This window comes from Lytechinus variegatus, chromosome 3 (genome assembly GCF_018143015.1).
Source record: "Lytechinus variegatus isolate NC3 chromosome 3, Lvar_3.0, whole genome shotgun sequence".
In the NCBI taxonomy this organism is placed as follows: domain Eukaryota; kingdom Metazoa; phylum Echinodermata; class Echinoidea; order Temnopleuroida; family Toxopneustidae; genus Lytechinus; species Lytechinus variegatus.
In genome coordinates this window covers 70,037,323-70,060,644 of record NC_054742.1, presented here as the reverse complement: position 1 = coordinate 70,060,644, position 23,322 = coordinate 70,037,323, and the positions used below count along the sequence as shown (strand labels likewise).

The following is a 23,322-nucleotide window of genomic DNA, read 5'->3' as shown; positions in this document are numbered from 1 at the left end:
GGTAAGATTGGCCCCTCAGCTTCCACTTTCCTTCACCCCTATCTCTCTTCCCCTCTCTCAATGTCTCTCTCTCTCTATCTCCCCTTCTCTCTCCTCGATCATATTGACACTTGGAGGGACTTAATTGTAACCTTGGCTGACGATGCGAATCTCCAGTTTGCCTCCCATCCACGACTCAGCTGTTGCAAGGCGCATCAATACAGCTGACGCAATCCCAATTTCTGTAGGTTACTCGAAATTGACACATTTTATATCCTCCCAATTTGCCGTTGCGATTTATGTTTTTTGAGCTTTTATTATATTGATTTGTGTCACTTCGTTTGTCTTCCTCCCTCGCGAACAGAGACGAGTTTCTCCTAATTCGGCAGCTGAAAGGGGAGATTTTCGAAACAGATCTTCGAATCCTAGAGAAATCTTTTCTAAGCTATGTGGTGGGCCCACTTGCGTTGAGTCGTGCACGGAATGCACGAAGAGGGAGGCGGCTCACAAAAAAAGTTCTTTTGTAAATAGTAAGATTTTAAAGATTTTCCCCTTTCACTAATGTCATGAAACATTGTTTATTTTTAGATAGCAACATGAGGGGCAAACAAATCCTCTTCACGGTGGGATGTGGATTAATCCCTTTGAATCTTTTACAATCGCTTCGCAACATTCTCTATTTTTTTAACCAATGTTTTGTTTCTTGTTTTCTTTTCTTGTAGGTGAATTTTGATACCCTGCATCTCGTTGTGACCGTGGATCGTCGTCATCATTTCTAATTTTCTTGGCGATGGATGTTGGAGGTGACTCATCTCGTTGGATGGTGGTCAATGGCACCGGTGGTGGTGTGAATGGGAACGGTAGTGGCCAGCATCCCAATGGGGGTTCTGGTGTCGGTAGCGGTGGTGGTGGTGGTAGTGGTGGAACTGGCTCTGCAACAGATACCAGTGGCCACTACGGCAGCCTCGCTCACCATCACGGTTCTCTGTCGGGCACCACCGCCGGAGTTTCGGGGGATCGCATCCCGTCCGCTCACTCCTCATCATCCGTAGCTCCTCTTCATCTAGGCGACTCCGCACAATTTGGTGTCTCGCATCATGATGAGGTAAGGATCTTTGATATATACGGTAACAAAAACTATTCATCTTGGTTTAATGATGGATGTATTAATGTGCCTACCAAAGTTATTAAAATGATAATAGATAAACTTTAAAGACTGACTTAAAAGGGCTTCTGTCAAATTCCATTTAACTTATTCGCGACATTCAACAATGTAAGCTGTGGTTGTTTGAAAATTTGAGTAAATACATTCCAGCTTTGATTTGTAAAAGCTGTCACTTGATATTTTGTAAGTGTCTCGATCATTGGTCACTTATCATTGCGCGCTCTTTACTTTGAAATTCGTCTCTGAAGTTATCTTGACATGTTTTAACATAAATACAGGTTTTAAGATACATGATATTGCTACTCAAACAGACAATAATTAAAATAGAATGACTTACCCATGGCTGCTGTGAATTGTACTCATACCCTTTAAATTTCAACAGTTGTAATGAGTGTAATGATGCTGACCGCATTGATGAAGCACTATAAAGGAATTACAACAATTTTCTCAGTTAGCTCGGTGAATGACATTTGGATTCTCGTCCTTAAAAACTGAATTATAATTTTAAAATGAACCTTTTCCACCCTTTTTGCTTTCTACTGCTTTTCTATTTTTTTTTACGATTGTGCCTAATGACATTGACTGATTTGAAAATGTATCTCCCTGGGGGTTGGACGCCATATGTGTGTTTTTTAACATAGGTTTAATTCCAATAAATCTCTACCATTAATAGATGTAAATTTGGAGTTTCAGGTAATATAGTCCCACATACAGTGCTCAATTCTGAGCAGATTCCTCTTAAATGAGAATTGCTCAATTTCCGAACAATTTCATGAATTTCGTGAATCCAATACCTAGCATATAGGCCTACAACATATTTATTAATTTCAATTTACTTCCTAAAAACTTGTTTTAAATTTCGATTTTGAGGCAGCATCTTTGTCAAAATAGTTGATCAGAACCCCACTTGAGCTTTAAGTTAGAAGAAAGTAGCATCTTCTGACATGTATCGGGAAGCTGTTTGATGAAATTACCTCAACAACTTCCCCCAAATAACGCAACAGTCAGTACCAATAATGAGGATAAGGGAAAATCCAAATGGGGAAAAAATGCTCGAAAAAATGCTCCCTACCGGTGAATGCAAGTGGGCCTATTTATTTTTGAATGTGAATGGACACATCGAATTTTATACAAGTAACAAACTGTTAGTAAAAGTAATGTCATATGAATTGCAGGGAATTGTGAGCCTTCATGGATATACAGATATTATTATTAATATTATATAGTTTCTTGGTTTTTTTATTTTCACGAAACTCGCGATATTGGAAACTATATTTCAATGGGTGTGTAATAACGAAAGAGAGGATCGTGAGAAAATCTTCTACATGGTTTAATTCTTCAATCCTTGCACCGATATGCAGATGTAATAGATAATTATTGTAATATTCTAAAAAGGATAGGAATCATGTGTATATAGATATTTGGAATTTCATTACCCACAAAATCACATATTACTTTACTAACCTAATTTCTCAACTTCGTTACCTACAAAATGACACTCATGAGTTGTGAAATGTGGGTGGTATCGCATAGCGATTATGAGCAAGGTCATATTGGATCTACATCTTTGCAAAATAGGAGTGTTCGCGTGACAAATTTCGTAAAAATAGTGGAGTGTTATGAGTGGGTTATATGAAATGATGACAAATGCTGAACTTGAGCGTCTCATTAATGAGTCTCTTTTGCCATTGTGACGCAATGCGGTGGTTAGGCTAAATGATATGCCGAAGGAAACGTTAATAATATGCTGCAGTTCATGGATAATGTTTATAATGATTATCATGTATATAAGAAACATGTGTTCGTCTTTGACGTTATATACAATGGAGAGAAGCTGGTTTAAAATTGATAAAAGAAAAGAGAGAAATAGAGAGAAAGGAAGAGAGATATGGATGGGTAGATTGACATAACGATGCGATATAGTGAGATAGCGTTACAGGATGAGAAGGGGGGGGGGGGTGCACTTTGCTCATTTCACCTGACTGCTAAAAAACATATGCTCTTGTGGCGAATTAGAGGACAAACGACTTTATGTCATCTACGGAAAATACCTTCCCAAAGGGCATCGGCGCATAAATTTAGATTCTGAACCTCATTCGAATTCTCTGTGAAAAATATAATTTTTATTTGACTTCTTGAGCGCCATTCAATTTGGAGTACCATTTACTGTGGTAAGAGAAATCTTTTCATCTTTTTTTTTTGCTCTACATAGGTGCATTAGCTATTTCTAGATATGTTTTGTTTGTTATTTTTAGAGAATAGCATTAATGTCCCAATATTTACCCTATGTTTATTATATTATTTTTAAGAACGCAACTTAAAGACATGACTGTAAAATTAATATAGCAAGGTTGGACCTAAAAAGGTTTGGAATATAAGTAGAAATCCCACAAAACTACTGCATCCAGTCAACAGATAGAGTCGAAAGTATGTAGGTCTATGCCTTGTTTGAATGATTTCTGCAGTTTTATTTGTACTGTCTAGAAAATCTATGTGCTGTGACGAGATTTTTTTTCTCGAATTTCTGTGCTGTGACGACCAAGAGATAACCGATCTCTGCCCTAATTTTTCATTGTTTATTTAATCCAACATTGTCGTCCCTACATAGTTTTACACCGGTTGCTCAAATTTGTTTACACAGACATGAAAAAGTAGATGGTAAGTTCATTGCCAATTGCATCTAGATGAATGGCGCCAAAACGATTCCCCTTCAGGTGGACCAAAGGGTGACGAAATTGTGTCGATTGATTTAATGGGACTCATCGATTAATCACCTAATGTGACAACGAAATCATGGATTTACCTGAAGAAATAATAATATTTAATGGGCATCCTATCTCGGTTGATCCACTCTACCACTCCGTAAATTGGCAACAGATAGTGACAAACCTGTGTAAACACGAAGTTGCCAATATTTTCCGCCGCATCTGACCGACAAATCAGACAGGCTTATTACTTTGACCACTACACCTGTTGGAAATCCGGTGTAATCTTGCTATTTTCAAACCTCTGTGGTTTCGTATTGCATTTGTCAATGCCAAAGAATCTTTCGAGTATGTACGGTGTGCATATTAATTTACTGTGCAGATGTTTTGGGGTTTTATTTGAAATGAATATTAATGGAAAAGTCATATTTAGAAACATTGCAAGAAATTCCATATCTTAAAGGAAAAGGTTAGGGAGTCTAAAGAAACGATGACATATGTTTTCTTTGTACCACCATCTTTATCGTAACTTGATGGCAATATACACTGTTTATATTATGTTCATTTATATAGCGCTCTTACAATATATCATCGTTTCACAGCGCTTTACACAATGATGGAATAGAATATTAGAAAATTTCATCAGGTTATCGGCATTTAAGTGTTTTAAGTTCACGATTGGCGAGTAAAATGTAGTATGAATAATAGGTATTCAAGTTTGCATATGCCTACCTGTAATATTGAATTCTTTTCTTGTTGTTGAGAGTAACGATCCTCACAATCAGTGAATAATCTTGGAAGTGAAAGAATTTTTGTATAAAGTATCTTTTACATAACCATCTTTAAAGTACTGAATATTTTCTCCCAGAAATTGAACGCGCAAATACGTTTTAAAAAATGTACATGCACCATATTATAACCATTTCAGTAAAATGACAATAGGGATTTTTTTTGTGGCAATTTTCTAATTTGGGATTACGTCCCTCCTCGCTAAATGTTTTATGCGGATTCTTTTTTTTTGTAAACTATTGATTAATTGCTTATTGATTGGATTTATTTTTTAAAGTTGTTTCCAACAAAGATAGAATGACTTTCACTTTCATTTTATTAACACTAACTACAGTATATAGATGCATGAACCAGTTATAGTGGACCAATAAATAAATAATTTTGAAAAATAAAAAGAAACTTTGCTCACTAACTACAAGAACCTCCGAAAACCAACTGAATGTTCCAGAAAATCAGTATATTAAAATGTTGATAGTAGTGCATCACTGTCACAGTATACCAAGTTTGACCGACAATTTGCAGTCGACCATTCTATGGTAGTGGACAATCAGCAAGGGAATTTGAAAATAATTGAGTAAATCGTGACCAAATCACTGCGATCTCAACCATGTCAACGGGTGTAAGTTATTGACAGAAATGCCTTTATATTCCCTATAACAATTGTTCATGTTTTTTTTAGGTAGGGTAATACATTGTATATGCATGCGTTATTTCACCTCCTTGGCGTTGGTCTAAACTGCATTTTCAATCTTTTTTACGCTTAAAAAAGAATAAATTCTGACTGTTGCGATATTTTGATTTCAAATTTCATATACTGCTTGATTGTCAGGTATTTTCCAAAGATATTGAAATGTGCAATTATAGTAGCCAGACAGGTGATAAGAACAGATATACAATTTTATTCCTAAATAAAATCAAAAAGGCCCTTAATAATTATCCTAAAACAATACAGATGAACACACGATTATTACTCATTAAGAATAAAAAATAAAAATAAACATTGATTATTAAAACATCGAATATTAATCTAACGGAGAGTTCAATTAAATTAAATAAATGAGATTATTACGAAGCGTCAAATCGATAACGTGGCTTTAAGATATCCATAAATACATGGGAAAATAGAATCGATGTTTTATTGTAGAATTATGACAAAAAGAAACATAATAGAAAAAAATATGTTGCTTTGTGATAGTCCTGTATACATGTAGTCCTATTATAATACATGCACTCTAAAAAAGTTTGCCCAATATTGGGTAAAACGGGAACATGAATGTTGGTTGGGTAAAAGGATACCCAATATTTATAAATTTTACGCAATGTTGCGTTGAAATAGCCCATATATGGGGTTAAAAACAATACCTAGCAAACATGCATGTTCCCTTTCTACCCAATATTGGGTAAAATTTTACTCGGCGTTTTCAGTGTCTAACGATGGCCATTTGGCGCTTTACATTCCTTAAATTGGAAACCGTCGAAAAAATCTAATCATCAATAAATATCTACTCGAATCTAATTTCTAATTGGTCTTTATGAATACACAATTAGAATGAGAAGTAAAGATTATTGAATAGACGATGGTATGAGAAAAACATTGATATTGACTATAAATAGTATTAATGCTTTAATAGCCTACTTACAATCATTTACCTCAACCCTCGCCCTATTTATCTGCATGACCACGCCTGAATCCACCTCTCAATATTATTGGAAGGGGTTATTTGGAAGGTGCCCTTCGAGTTTAAAACAATGACAAGTTATAATTGATGCGATTTATGACCCCAATCATTACGTGTCATTGACGTCTGGAGTACAAGCAAGTCAACCGTTGAGAGTCGGCTGCTGCGCCGGTGTGGGGTTACACCAGAATACATCATCGTTTCTCATCGCTCCTCAAAGTCAACAACAATCACTTGTTTTCTTTCCCCTTATTTTCTCTTTATTCTTCAAATAATTCTTCTCATTCCAAACTCCTATATCGAAAGCGCCACAGCCATAGGGCCTACGTAAATCATATTCTATATCCCCGATAAATTTGTTGTCCAATAACCCGATAGAGAAATGCAAGGACAGATGCCTAAAGATTAAATGGCGTGATTGTCGTATAACATGATTTTAAAGTAGATAAATTATTCGCATCGTTAATGTTAAATCGCCCCAAGTGATCTCCTCACATCGCGAATGAATATAGTCTCATTAAGATGACATATGATTTGCTACCTATAATAGATCTAACGTCCATTTATTACGTATTATTAGGTACAAGCTCAAAAAGTAGTTAAGATCGATACATTGTTGTGCGTCAAATATGGAATTTGTCGAGAATTACTTGGAATAAATGTTCATTGAGAATAAATAAATCATGTTTTGTATAGAGCTGACATAAATTGGTTGAATCATGTAAATAGGCTGTGTAATATAGGTGAAAATATATTTCTCCCATGTGAAAAAAAAACGTTACACCTTTTTTTTAGAGAGAGAGGTTTGGGGAAGTTGGATAGCACACTCTAAAACGATGTATTCGAATTTGAAAAGACACATTTCATATTAAAGTGGCACAAAGAAGATTCTTGTTAAAATTTATACATTCTATTCGTTGAATTTTAATGACAAGATAATTATGTTTTTGTTGTTTTGCTTTATTGAACTATTGTTCTGGGTTCTCACTATTAAAAGTAAGTGGATTGTTTTAGAGTGCATGTAATACTTCAATTCCAGGCAAGCACGTATTCGGGACGGTTGATACAGGTGATATAACAAAGAAATTGGGGCAACGAAATCAATTTATGAAATATCTCAGACATCTAAAAGATATATCCATATTATTTGAATTTATTTTGTTCAACCGGAAAACAAACTTGTCTTCCCTGGGGATGTTGTCTCCTAGTATTACGATTTGATGATAATTATACACTGCTTCCTGGGCAATAGGGATAGATATTAAATGGATGTTTTGTTGTTCCCCTCAATTTGTTTGTCATCGGCCGGTTATATCTGTCCGTCCAATCTGCCCCCGATCGTTCAGCGGTTGTAATAAGGCAGCGGAAATTGTTGTGAGACAAGGGTTCCTGCTGAGGTTTCCCTCGGCCAGAACTCCCGGCTGACGGCTCAGCTGGGGCCCCGCCTCGACATCATGCTGCCACCTAGTCGTGAAACTGCTTGTTTGAAGAGTGAGATCCAATGTCTCACCAAAGAGTCAGACCAACTAAGCTGGCTTGACCCGAATTAAAAGTAATACGAAATAGAATTGTTTTGTAAACATTCGAGATAGGCTATAGAAGAATATTCTTTGTTCTCTAAACATAGTGAATGATTGATTTCGTGTTTCTTTAACCCCTCAAAAGTGCCTGCGAACAGAATAATTCAAAAAATATAAAACATATATGTGTATCACCATTCAGCCTGGAAAACTCTTTTAAAAGATCCATGACAATTACGGCGATGGGCGATGACCCCTCCCCTCACCAACAATTTAACATTCAAATACCACTTACTGATGCCCCATATATCATATTGCATGGTCTAAATCTAAAACAAATTCCCATCCCGCGCTTCGCGCTTTTATACTTTGATCTCTATAAGAAAAAATGTGCATTAATGTAAAATTGCTTTTCACTTTCTAAAAATATATACTGTATGAGGAAGTACATTCATGCATATAGCGCTGATATAATGATTGATACATCAACGTGGATAACCTCTTCAAATAAACTCTAGAATAAAAACAACGCTTTGTACTGAAACGCTTCTCATTTTATCATATATAAAATTTTAAATTCATATCTAGGTCTTTATTGATTTCATGATGAGGAATAAATTTCGAGTGAAAATTATTACTTAGGTCTATATTTTTAAATATCTTAGCACTGACCCACATCCTTGTGCTAAGCTATACCTCTGATGTCATTCGGAACATATGTAATAGTTTTTATTATCATCAACACTAAAAGAATCTTTAACACCAATTAGTGTGGCCTGTCATGTTTACCGGGTGTTAATTCGATAGTCTTGTATACATTCGAGTAAGACGCGAAATATTTCCGCTCGCCGTCAAATAGCATACTTCTACAAAGTTGCTATAACGGATGTCTTTAATTGCCTCATCAGATATCAAACCAACAATATTTAGTAATTTGATCTTTTCCTTCTTTTTACTACCATGGCAGGATCGCGCCAATTGGAACGGGAAATTTTCTTGTATGCATTTCAAATATCCACAGTGTTGGTTGAGCAGAAAGCGCGAACGATATTTGAACAGCTAAATATGTCAGACTTCTTCTTCTTCTTATATTGGTTTGAGTGACGATTAGTCATATTTGACTATTGTCGCCATTTACTCTATTAATAAAAATCTCACTTCTCACATAATAAAATTATTACCAATAATAATGTATACATATGTGAAATATTTTTCACGTGCATCCTTCTAATATGAAAAAGGGATAATTATGGTATAGTTTGCCGTAACTCTAATCAAAATGGCATATAAACAAATCTTCACCAATACGACGATATACATTATGAAAACATATGCTACGGTGTCTTTGAATGAAACATTGAAAATATATAAGATTTTATAGGCATGCGCTTATATCCAATCGTTTCTTTAGCATTTTACCCAATGTATCACTTTGTAGAAAAAAAAATTGGAAAACGAAGTTATTTAATTTCCATAGATTCTTCAAATCTCATGTCATTAGTGCATCTTTCAAATTCTATTTATCCCCCCCCAAAAAAAAAAGAAAAATTCTATCACCCACGCTTGTATTGTAAATATAGTTCGCCATACGTAAAACTAACACTGTCCCGTGCCAAACTTTCGCGACACCAGCATCGTTGCTTGGCAACAATAGCGCACATGTGGTTGGTCGAATGTTTGTTGTGACGTCACAGCGGTCAGCTGACTGTTACATGGTCTTTGGAGGACGTTCGTGAGTAACAGAAAGCTTGTCCGTTGATGAAAGATTCATCCTCTGCAAGTTTGTTGGTCCCCTTTCCCTATTGCTTGTGATAATGATACAGAGTCAATTTATTTTTTTTTTTTATAATCTTGAAAGCTCTGATATATGTCCATAGTATTAGAGTAGAGGTCCCTTGCCAATGCATTTGTTTTTCCATTTCGTTTGAGACCAATTATCAATATTTTCTACTTTGAAGTCAGTTATGATTTAGCGTTCAACAAGTCACACCGTTAATGGATATTCGAAACAAATAATCCATATCTTACAAAGTCATCTACAACAATAGGCAACAAATTTTTTGTAAAACTAAATTGAAAGAAAAGCTAATTTGCAATGGATCCCGATTATAGTATTACTCTTTCTCTATTTCTTTATTCTTTCTTTGATGACATATTTCGTTCTCTCGTAGTCTCTCTCTCTCCCCTTTTCTTTCCATCTTTCTCATTTCCATCTATCAATCATGCCAAGGTATTTTTAGCCCCCTATCCATTACCATCGAGCCAAGGTAATAGTGTGAGCAAACTTTTATAGAGTCAAGTTTGGAACTCTATCTGATATTTGTAAAGTAATAGAATATCCTATCTGCGTCATCATCGATTTTGGTGCTAGGACGGGAAAGCGTCGTCGTCTTCGTTACGACACGAGACGCGATGATTTGTCATTCCGCTGGTCGAGATTTCTAGGTTAACTCATCGAGGTCTGAAACGTCCAATCGTTGTGATTCATCAGAGAGGGAGAGAGAGAGAAGGAGTGAGATGATTCATGACTGATATTATCCAAAATATCTCAGAAAATAACAAAATTTTAACTTAACGCGCAGAAACTAGATATTTAAGTGCACTGAGTGTGAACTAGTATACTGGCGACGGATTTGGTTAAATTAAGTATTCCAGTCAACGACGTTAAAATGTGCTTTAGTGGAACTTTTTATTCGTTCTTTTTTGGCTCAATAACAAGCTATATTAAATGAAATAAATCAATCTTGACCATATTGCGCATAATTTTATAGAACGATTTAGCGTCTTTTACTATAACCAAACAGAAAGTAAGCTTATGTATTAAAATCATCTCTCATCGTAACTTCAATGACTGTAATGGCCTATTTGGGGGTGTGGATGTTTTGGGGGCCCTCGTACTTTGAATCTAGATGAACTTCAATGAGCTTGAAACAAACCTTCTTTTGATCACTTTTATTCTTCCCGAGCCGCGTTGCTGCCACTATCAAATTTTAAAGTGAGTGCCTTACTAATATTTCAAGCCCGGTGTAGAACGGGACACTATACTTTCACTCCACTTTTATCCACGCGGCGCTCTTGCGTTCTGTGCTTCTTCTTTTTCAAATTCAGTGACAAGAAGATCAGATAAAACTCGTCTCTGATTCCAAGATAAAGCCTCCACGCAGGTAACTGAATCAAAACTGAAAAGCTTAAGGAGAAAAACGTCTTTGTTGCCTCAAATGCGCATTATTAGCTAAGGCTGTCAATCATAAGCCAATTCGAATATGTCTAAATTACTCTAGCGTTAAAATAATTTAGAAGCACTTCGCTTTTTTCAAAGGAAGTCTAAGTCGTTTTAGCATTTGTAATGACATGTGTAGGAAATAAAACAGTACAATTCTTGAATCTGATATACAAAACACCACAAACACACGCACATCCTCACACAACACACACACCAACACACCACACATATATATATATACATATATATATCGTAAACTTTCGTGACTGTAATGGTCTATTTTGGTGATATATTTGTAAAACTTATCTAATGGCCAAACTGTCAATTGTCAGTTAAGTTTATGTTGATTTCATTGTGAGCGCCTTGAGCACCCTTATACTCTGGGTATGTTTTTGCGCATTACAAATTTATATAAGAAATAAAAGAAACGACATATAGTACAGGCCTAAATACAAATGAAATTGGTAAACAATAACTTGTCATGAATAGACGCAAAAACGGAAAATGGAATGTGAATGTTACATGTGGAATATAAACAAGAAACAAAACAATACACACCTAAGAATAAGATTTTGTGAGAATTTAAGTTTAGTTTTGTGGTTTAGATTCGATTTTAAAGTAATATACTCTGGTAGGTTTTTCAAGTTGCCTTGGATAATTCTAAAGCATCTTACAATGACTTTTACGCAATCAAAATTTCAAGATATGAATTTCAATAATCATTTAAGTATTGCGTAAAGTTTAAACTTTCAACATTTACGCATTTGTCTTGTCTTTCATTTCAGTAATTTCCTTATGTCTTATTACAAACAAAATGACATTATGAACCCATCAAAACTCTTCTAAGAGCGGAGGCACACCCTTGTAATTTTACGTGTTAGTTTCTCACTGCATTCAAATTCAATTTTTGAATTAATAATAATAATAATGATAATTGTAAATTTATATTGCGCAATTTCTATTTGGATATAGTCAACTGCGCATTACAATACATAACAGATAAGCAGAAAAAACAATTATTAACAGGATACGCAAAAATTTTAAAAGTAAAATTAAGTTCGCTAAATTAATCGAAGAAAAATAAGTAAAGATTAATTATTTCTACAAAATACATAACCAAAAACATGAAAAAGTGACTTCTTTATTAAAAACTCTCTTGAAAGAGGTGGGATTTCAGTTTGGTTTTGAATAAGTTGACAGAGGATGCATTTCAATTGACATGTAATTGCGTTTAGGGATGGTTATATTAATATCACGCTTCTCTGGATATCTTGCCCTAATTGTCACTTTAATTAGGAATACCTGAGTGAAATATTCATAAAAGCAGCGCAATTAGCATATCAAAGTCACTGCGATGGGTTCTACTATTTCAGGTGATGTAGATACAAGGTCATTTATATAGAAACCTACATAATACATGGTCAAGGATATATTTATTATTTTCTCTACTTTCAGTAGTCTTTTTTTTATTCATTCAGATTGATTATTTAAAGGGGTTTTGACACCATTATAGATATTTATTTGTATTTATCGATATTCTGAAATAGGGTGTATATCTCTTTTACTATCGAAGAATACTCTTCTAAACGCTTTGTCAGTGTGCTAACAGATAAAAAGTAAAAACATTCACACACACACACCAATATACGATATAGAACAGGCTTACAAAATAAATCTCGGCACACACTTGAGATTACTTAAGCACAGATGGCCACACATACATTATACAAACGAACCTTGGCGCTTAAAAATACAGATTCGAAAGAAATTTGCATTTCTAAAACTAAACTAATCAAAATTAATTTAAAAAATGATACTTAATCATTGATTGATTTTGTCATTTGCATGGCTCGGACGGCGGCACAGTGGTATGATAACTATATCACAGAGAAATTTACATATATCATGTATATGTATTTTTCTGGCGCTGCACAGTGGCTATCGAGCCCACGATCAATTGGGCAAAATTAATTTTGGAATATTTCTATTCTCAGATTTCTATTTCGGACCAAAAATATGAATTTTCATTTTTGTATGGGGAGGGGATGAGGAGCCCCCCCCCTTCGCCAAGATTGAGATTCTCAGTTTTGCAGTTCATACAGCATTTATATATTAATGCTGTGTCCGCCAAGTTTGCCGATTTTCAGAAGAAGAAAAAAAATGTTCTGAAATGTTATTATATTTTGCAAGGTTTCTAAACTTCACGGGTATTCCTCTAGATGTAGAGAATAATAATAATAATAATAATAGCGGTATTTATAAAGCGCCTTTTGCCTGAGGATACAAAGCGCTGCTATTATTACCCCGGCTTTAGCTCGAGCTTCCATCACCGGCGCTCAGTGCATGCAAGGAATTAATCCTGCCAGGTACCCATTCACCTCACCTGGGTCGAGTGCAGCACATTACGGATAAATTTCTTGCTGAAGGAAACACGCCATGGCTCGGATTTGAACCCGCGACCCTCTGTTTGAAAGGCGAGAGTCAGAAATACTAGACCACGAGGTGCCGCAATGAAAATTTGTATATAATGAACTGATTTAAGAATGGATATATTCAAAGAGAAGATTCACAATCAAATCTATGTAGCTACAATACACTCTGACAATAGATTGGTCAAAATAACCAAGGAGATAGATATCTCCTTGAAATAACTGATGTATTGATGATTATAAAATTATGTCCGTCGGAATGAAAAGTTAGACCAACCAAATTATTGGTTAAAAATTTAATAAAAAAGTTTTGCTTGATTTTGAACATATTTTCGGTCGTACATAAATACATTCACCAACGGATTGATTTCTTTCCGTACATTAGGCAATATTGGGTAAAATGTAAACATGCATGCATGTTGGTTGGGTAAAAATTTTTTGTAAATTTTACGCAATGTTGCGTTGAAATAGCCCAATATGGGGTCCAAAAATACCCAGCAGACATTCTTGTTCACTTTCTACCCAATATTGGGTAAAATTTAATCAGTGTTTTTAAAGTGTAGACATACATCATCATAATTTCGTGATTTTAGAGCACAGACCAAAGTAATTTATTTTTAATTCAATAGGCTTAAGGATAATCTGAAAAATTTTGTCCTTATTTCATTAAATGCAGTATATGATCACTGTGGAAATAAATCTGAACTTCTGACACGCGCACATTGAGAGAAAATAAACTCATTTCAAGTGTAAATGGCGGGGTAGAATTACATTTGTAATTCGGCTCAAATCCCTTCCCAAAGACCTGCGATCTTGCAGAATAAGCGGCGAGATTAACGAAAATATAGAAGTTAGTCGAGGAAATGAATTTAGTCAGTGAATGGATTGAAGGCGAATGGATTCAGCTGTTATGATGTGCATTGACTCTGTACTAAGCGCTGAAGATTACGAGCGGGGGACGCTATTTTTTCCTTTCACTTCATAAAAAAAACTCTTCCTCTCGTATTTAATCCCTCAGATTCATGCCCCCTTATAAAAAAAAACAACAATCCACGGCCCTTAATTTATCAGATTGTCGTGTTGACATATATGACAGAACAAATGTTTTATGATTTAAACATGAGATGAAACCCTGAGAATAAATTGTTAACGCCTCCTCAAACAATATGTTAATTAATAAAGTTTTTTAGTTAAAATCATTTCGAGTTATTAATACTAATTTTGTGGAATTAGCTCAATTAAATTGAAATTAACCAATGAAAAAGTATCATATTTCCCCGGTTGATATCAAATTATTTCAAGAAAGACATTTTACCGTTTACAGTAAAGTTTTCCTTTTATATAGGCAGGAATACTTTTTTCAAAACTGAATAAATTAAGGTTAAGGGATATATTTGATAAAAGTACAAAATATAATGGATATTCATAACCAAAACGATAGATCTGGAGGTAAATAATATGTCTTAAATGTAATGAATATAATTTTCATTCCTTAAAAAATCTTGACAATGCTACGAAGTTCATTTGATTAAAAAAAATCTTCTCATGAAAGTGCTTTAAAAACTGCACATAACAAATAATTCTAGAGGCTTTAGATAATTCAAAAGAAGGAAACGAGTGTATTGGTGTTTTCTTGTTATTTTGATAGTAGATCGCTCAATTTGAAATATCGAATTCCATTTGAGCGATAAGGCAACATCTGTTTAAATTCAATGTCATATTTGATCTCCTTTTGTGCTCCAGGAATCACTAATTAGCAAATTGATGACTCAAAGAAAGAACAATTGATTGGAAATATGTATTGTTTTCGTCAAGAAAAGACTTTTTTGCCATTTTTAAAGACGTATTCCGCAAACAAAATGAATGTTTTTAACAAACTAAGAAATGAACATACAATGGTGTTCTTTCATTTCGGACTATATAAAAATAATGAAACATACTTTCAATTTGTACCTTAATTATTCATTCGGTCATATGTGGTATAAACACAACACATCTAAATTATTTGAAGTTCTTCAGTAACTGAATATTCTAATTTTGTCGGTCCATATTATATTTTCATATTTTATGCACTTTTTCTCGTTTTGTAAATATGTTTTGCAATTTATTCCAATGTATTTATAGTATTACTAGTATATAAACCGTCTCATATTTAAACAATATACATTCAAATATTTTTCAATATTATAATGCTTTAAGTTTTTCAAACGATAAAATACAAATCACAACAAAATTCAAAGGAGATATAGAGAGACAACACAAAACAGTAACGAAAGTTAATACTTTAATCTCGTGCTGCATTCTTTTTTTAAATCTTAATTTTTAAGTTTAAGGTTCGTAACACATCTTTCTTCAATCAATTTCTAGGTAATTGTCTCATTAATTAATCATAAATGATTCATATATTTCATTACCTTATCATTATTTTCATTCAATTATTCTTTTCTTTTCTTGATTTTTACTTTTCATCTTTAATAAATTTTCCAACTTAGTTTATACGTTCATTGAATCCTTTATTTAAATATATAATGATAATAATAAGAACATTTGTAATGTATATATATTGACTGACCTATATATTCCATGTGGTTGAAGAAAGGAACCTGTGCAATCAGCATTTATCATACTGGGCTTTATTTGGGGGCATTGGAAATATCAAACAAAATCGAAAATCAATATACACCAAACAGTATACTTGCAGGCACGATACAAATTAAAATCAAAGTATAGATGATGACCAATTACCTCCATAGCACCAACTCAAATCCTCATTGCTCAAATCTGGTCATGTTTAGTTTCTCTATACACATAATAAAGGCTAGTTTATTTCTGTATTCGTAATAGTTATCTCAAAATGTATTTATTAAGACTAGCTATTTTTGGCGCAAAGTCAATGAGAAACCCCCATTTTACTTGTCACCCCACTCCCCTTAAGAAATGTAACAAATTGAAATGAATAGAATTTTTTCACATCAATGACTATCTTGAAAGAGGAATTGTGACTCTTCGAATTACAAACAAACTTCAATTAAAGAAGATGAACATTCCAAATAAGACCAACCGTAATTGCAAGCAATTATTTCAATAATACAAATAATCAATAAACATGATTAACCGTCGACTTTATAAATTGGAGATTAGAGATGCAACGTGTAATATAGAGCGGTTATATAGGGTGTGGGTGAGGGTGATACGCGTGTTTGTGGGTGTGTGGGAGGGGTTGTGATGTTGTGGGAAACAGTCAATGTGAGTTCCTTTTTTACGCCCAATCAAGAGATCCTGAGTTGGGATAAAAGCTTTTTGGCTTCTATACTTCAAGTAGAAAGGGCGTTTGTCTAACTTTGCCTCCCCTAACACAGGTATAGAAAACAAATAATCTACTATTTACCCCCTCAATCACCCTTGAAGAGACACGGTCGCAATCGGGAAGATGTACATTCTTTGTCATTTTGGTCTGTATATTGTTGCTTGTCATTCCCAGGCTGTCAAGTTTAAGAGTGTAGTCCTCAAGGTAGGAGCCAGGATATTGGGAGTGTTGTGTCACTTGCGTAGGTTTCCCTCCTCAATTATTGGGAGGAAAACACCACAAAGGAGTTCGGATGCGTTCCAGTGTCTCCAATGAATTCCTTGGATGTGTCCGACATACTGGAACAATTCCATCGGTTTTCAGCGCGGTGTATTTTTAACCGTGCGATGTATGAGCACGGTCTTTATATATAGTTTCTATGATCCTGATTTAATCGCGAAAAGGTAGTGAGATTGTGACATTTGATAATCATTTCGATCGCAAACAAACTTCGTTAGAGTGTGGGGTGAGCGAGAGGAAGGGCAATGTGTCTTTAATAATAATGTTAAGTTGTGAAATGAGCACAGGTAATATTTTGAGGCACATTTCATATTGTGGCTGCCCCTGGATAGATTATATTAATGATAAGTATAGAGAGCACCTATTAGTAACTGCTCTTCGTCGGATTTCTTTGTTAAAGTAATTTTCAAAGTCATCAAAATGTGACAGTTGGATTAAAATGGATTTTTATAATTTCGACATTGTTTCTCCCGCATTACCTTGAAGAATAATACAAATTAGTGAAATTATTTCAAACCAAAAGACCGAGGAGCAATTGATATTCAAAGTCAATGCATCCTCAAAGATCGACAATTACAACTGCCTAATTAGTCAGATTATCCTCGACCTAATTCTCACTTTCCCAAAACGTCGTCTATCCATTTCGTCCTGTCAGATCTGTGACGTAACAATAGAATGAATCACGCTCGACTCCCATCCAAGATCAACATCTCGAAAATTATTGAATGTTTAGTTTTACATTAGTTGCTGACATGTGACCGTGAACTTCACACGTTCAAAGGCCAATAAAAATGACTCAACTGTGGAATTGCGATTTGTTGCTTAATTCGGCTTCCTTTCCCACTTCTACTTACTATTTATTTAGTGGTCACGTGACGGAGATTTTAAATCCCCCTCAACTTTTTGCCCTCGGCATGTGTTGCTTTTAGTTTCCTCTCTATTTCTGCTTTCTCACATTAACCTATCCGCTTTTCATGAATTTTTAGACTCTTCCACATGAAGTTTAAGAGGAGACACAAAAGTTCATTAAAAGTATCATTTATGTTCTATATCATGTCGGCACATTTGAGATCGATTTTGACCAGGGCACGGCTGTAGATTGGATTCTTAAACAAGAAAAGAGAATTGTGTGAAAACACGAAAGGGAGAGAGTGAGAGAGAGGGGGGGGGTTAAAAACATTAAGTAATACCCTAACTATAATATTAGCATCATTATCATCAATAATCATCATCGTTATTGATATAGTATTTCGTTATATTTTCAGAGGAATGGATATAGAAAGAGAAAAACGGACATAATTATTATCACTGTAAATAGTGTTATGATCAACTTATTATGACCAGTCAATATATCAATATATTTATCAATATAGTTGTGGTATTAATTTTTGCTACTCTTATTACCATCGTCATCAATATACTTATTATCATCCAAACTATTAAATCATTATTAATAACATTTTTATCATCCTTATCATTAAAATCTTTGTCAAAGTTATTAGTTATAACCGTAACGATAATTATCATCTTAATCAACGTTTATAATAAACATGGTGAACAACACTGGAGAATGAATGCAAAATGAGAGGTCATTTTTTTTCTTTTCCGTTTTTATAAAAATGTGTGAGAGTATATATGCAATAATTCTATTTCAAAATGATAATAACAATATAATTTTCCCAACATTTTATCGTTTATTGATGAACAATAGTTTTAGAGATATTGACCAGCACTTATAGATTTTTATATTCATATATACATTTTTTATCTGATGCTATGGAACGACGTATAGAAACATATTTTTCTTGCCACATTTCAGTGTATGTGGAGTAAAAATAAATATATGAAATGAAATAAAATTTTAAAACCATGAAAATCTGAGAAAATAAAAGTATTAAAAGAATAATTGAATCTGATATCACCTACAAAGGATTTACGCTCTGAATAACCCCATCAGCCTTGCATATCTTATCGCAACTGACCTTCAAGTATTCTTATTGATTTGGTTGTGAATACATTCTTAGAGTGGATAGATACCTCACAAATTATCTTTCTATATAATTTGCACATCGGTCTCTATTTTTACACTTCATTTGTTCCTGATTTATTACTTCCCCTATACGTCAGCGATCGGCGAGCTTACGAATACTATGCTTTGTTTTGGCGCCAACTTTTACAGAGTGAATGAATTGGACAGGTGCACCGAAGCATCTGCTCACCTGCCGCGGGATCGTCCTCACCAAACCTGTTCAACATCTGCACCAACTTACAACAATTCAATCAGACACAGGAAAGGAAGGGAAGATAACACTCTTGAATCTTGATCATATTTCGACAACAGATTATTTGACATTTTGGTGGAGGAACGAGCTCCATTTTTCCCCCTCCTCGATCGAACTTTTGGTTTGGATTCGTTCCGTTTCTGAGGTGGAACGTTTTGCATTCCCCGGTGACCCACTTGCCATAATGTTACCCAACTCCCGCGCTAAATGTATATTTTACCCGTATGATGACTGTTGATGCCCTTGTGTATTATGAGTTCCCGTTACAAACCGGTAATCCATGGGTTTCCTCCCGAGAGTACCTGTCAACTCCTGGCCACTCCCTTCTACTTCTCCCCCTTCTCAGGCTGAAACCTTGAGAGATTGTGTTTTAATCATACATTGGCCAGGTAGTCTCAGGGCCATTCCATCAGAAGACGTCGAGTTCACTTACAGGAGAGCGGTTCCTGACCTGATCAAGAGCCAACAACGCTCTCTCCGCTTTCCTTCATTAAGGGTTAGGGTAAATCCCTAAAACCCCCTCCCCTCCCCCTCCTGTACGGTTGACCCTGAATGGTCGGTCTCCTGGGGTTGTGTGGGGTCCTGCTTCCCCTTCCTCCAAGGAGGTTTGCAGCAAGCTCCTCGGCATCCAACCCTTAATCGAGCATCTTTTGTGTCCCCGTGGAGGGATGCGTCATCTGCAAAGGCCAAAGGAGAGAAGTCGCTGGGAGAGGGAGCCAGGCGGTTTGCCTCTTACGCACTCTATGACGTACAAAGCAACGCGAGGCTGCCATTTTTGTTGTGAAACAGGAAGGCCTCACAATTTAGATAAACCTCACTATAATCTCGTCCCAGGCACGTTTTTTTTTTATTCCCTTCTGATGTAAACTTTTTCCTAAACACACAAAAAACCCTCCCCCGAATTTTCGGTTGGTGCAAGAGAGACTTGAGAGGGACGGGATACGGGAAGAGAGATCGCCGAAGAGAGGAGAACGGGGAGGAAACTGTAAACAAAAATAGGTAAGATGTCAAGAATTGGCAAGCCAAGAGATGATGATTGTATTGTTAAGTAGTGAGCTGGAGGTGAAGGTAGCCTAGGCATTCTTTTAAGAGTAGACCCGAGTTCATCTCTCATTCCCGGATTGGTCTGTATACTACCAGCATACATGTTGTGTACATGCAATTAACATCTACTCATCTCTGGCTGGTTGTACTAATAGTGCTGATCTGATAATCTACAACTCACCCTCTCTTTTTTGTCTCCCTCCCACCAACCCACACCTCCTCCCGACACGCCAATTTGACAGGTGGATGTATACTATCACCACACCGGTGGTTTAGACGGCAACACCACGAACCACGTCGGGGCTTCAGCGGCACATCACGCCGCAGCCAGCTATTATTCGGGATCGGCCGCAGCGGCTAGAGCAGCAGCCATGCATGGCTACAGACCTTCACACGGTGAGTGGAAATCTTTCCTCCATTAAGTTACCCGCCAGCCAACAGCATCAGATCATCCAGATTAGATGCCAGTCGAGTATACAAACCAATTACCCCATTCTAGGGCTCCTAACAAAATGACAGCCCTCTGCAAGAATTTTAGCAGGTTCACCACAATCATTACACCATTTCGAAAAGAAAGTCGATTTGGTAACGTGAGATGTGCAGTGAATGAAATGATGAGGGCTAATGTTTTAACTGACATGTAATAATTTCTTTTAACTCTTGGAGAGATATTATTTATTTGTAGGCCTAACCAGTTATTCTAAATGATTTTAAACCATTCCGTTAATATTTACTGGTTATTGTGTTTTCGCGCTTTGTAGTAGGCCTTTATACAGTGGGTGATTTGTTATTTCTTGTTTGAGATCTGATTGTGTTTGATACCTTTAAATATCTTTACTGAATGAATTTATAGTCTGGTAAATTAATGTTACAGTATTGTGAATTTAATTTCTTTAAAATGATTCAGATTTATGTTCGATATTGAATCGAATCAAATTTTATGCGTAAAGTTTATTTTATTTTGTGGCATTTTTTTTGGGGGGGGATATCTTAGATTGGATATGATACCTCATAGTTTTTAAAAGGACATCAATTATTCAATGAATATATTTTTCACATTAAATAATTATGAAGGAAATGTCTCCTCACCATTTTACATTATTGTTGACAGTTCCCTTGAGATTTGTTACCTAGAATAAAGGGAAATCTGTCAATACTGGTTTATTTAACTATTGTAGACGTTCAACGTTCTATGGCCATGTGAAATTGATTTGAAGTCGCTTAATATTCCAATAGTTCTTCACGACTTTGTCCTGTTCGTGATAAATGTATATAATTCTATTAGAAATCTCTGCAATATCATACGCAGTGATTCTCTTACCGAAGTAAAACATTTAAAAACATAAATGCAAGCGATAGAGCAAAGAAATTAGGCAGATCATGTTTTTTTTAATTGACGTTAAAAGAATAAATGAAAATATGCTTCAATAAGGGCGGGTTCTGAAATTTAAGTGGGCAACTACCTAACCCCCTTTCTACTGTAGTTATCTATGTTTTTTCATTCATCATAAATCTGAATAGTTTCTTTTAGGCCTATTCGATTTTAAACTTTTAGAATTATTCATTCAGAAGCAAGATACACTAGCTCGTTATGCATTCCATTAAAGTAGCATGTCTCATCAATTCCCTTCTTGAATTTCCACGTAAGAATTATATTGATATCGATATCTTAACTTGGCGGTCTTTTGCCACCACGTCAAGTCGATGTGTCGTCTGCGCCGTCCTAAACGATGTTCGACATTATCTGATGCTTGTTAATTTACGCGGATGCCTACCCGTGTTCCATGCGCTGCTTAGCAAGAGAGCGCAAAGAAACCGTTTCCCGCCAACTCGATTACAAATTAGTTCATCAAATTAGGATTAGTCTTATCACGTCTGCTCAGTATCACATTCTGCGAGAAACCCTAATCAAAACCAGGGCAACCTACTGCACTTTTCTTCGAGTAATTCCAAATATGAACCATAATCTCGGACCTTTCTATGACAATCTAATATTCTAAATATATGTTGACGTTTGCAGCGGGAATAGATGGCAGGGGAAAAGGACGTGTTTAGTTGGAATAATTTAATGAATAAAATTTCTTGTCAATTAATTTGAATTAATATTCATTACCGATGACATTTCCTCTCACTGTGGATTGAGATTATCAACAAGCGCGCTAATCATTAGAAACTGCGTGGGTTTGAAGTGTACGTTTCAAGTTAACATTATTTCCTTTACTAATTAGACAATCGTAAGGAACGTGAGTACGCATAATCTAATTTCTCCCTTTGATTATTTAGTACTCCTTCAGTATTAGGTATGTTTGGTATATTATGGAGAGTAAAAAAAAGAAGAAAAGAAGAAAAGCTATTTATTCTTGAGCTCTAAAACTGCATCGGAGTTTAGTACAACATGACCAACTTTACCACCCGTGAATAATATGCATAGTAGGTTTAATTAACAACATTCATGTGTATTAGTTAGATCTTTATGAAAATTTAGTGATTTTCCAAACATTTCAACAAACCATCAATAAAGTTCGACCCCCAAGGAGGATGAAATATAATGAAAACTTCAGGAATATTGGGAAACTTTTCAAAGTGCTTATTTTTAGAACAAGATCAGTATGAGGTATATTTATTCCGGAAGTCCCACTATGGTGTCCTTGAAGAAAATTCCTACCTTGATTTTCTTTTTTTAAATGACTGCACTGTATTTTTTTCTACTTTCCATTTTTAGACAGCAAAATATGAATGCTATATTTTATGACATGTTTAAACATACTGGACCCCTCAGAAGAACAGCCGTTATAGGCTGAAGAGGGCTATCCAGCCCATGTGTTGGAAAATGAATAAATAAAAATATATAAAATATATAAAAAAAAACATACCGAAAGAAATTAAAAACTTTTGATTTAATGCGCTAGTATACCAGAATT

General features: G+C 35.1%; 1 protein-coding gene across 1 annotated transcript in view; it reads left to right on the top strand.

The window, feature by feature from the left end:
- The first annotated feature begins 701 nt into the window (after positions 1-701).
- The window catches only part of LOC121411816 (GATA-binding factor 2-like), a 63,840-nt gene continuing 41,219 nt past the window's right edge, over positions 702-23,322 (top strand). Inside the window, 2 exon segments of the mRNA XM_041604687.1 lie at positions 702-1,084; positions 20,644-20,797. Coding sequence (XP_041460621.1) covers positions 770-1,084; positions 20,644-20,797 — 469 coding nt within the window. The 5' untranslated portion in view covers positions 702-769.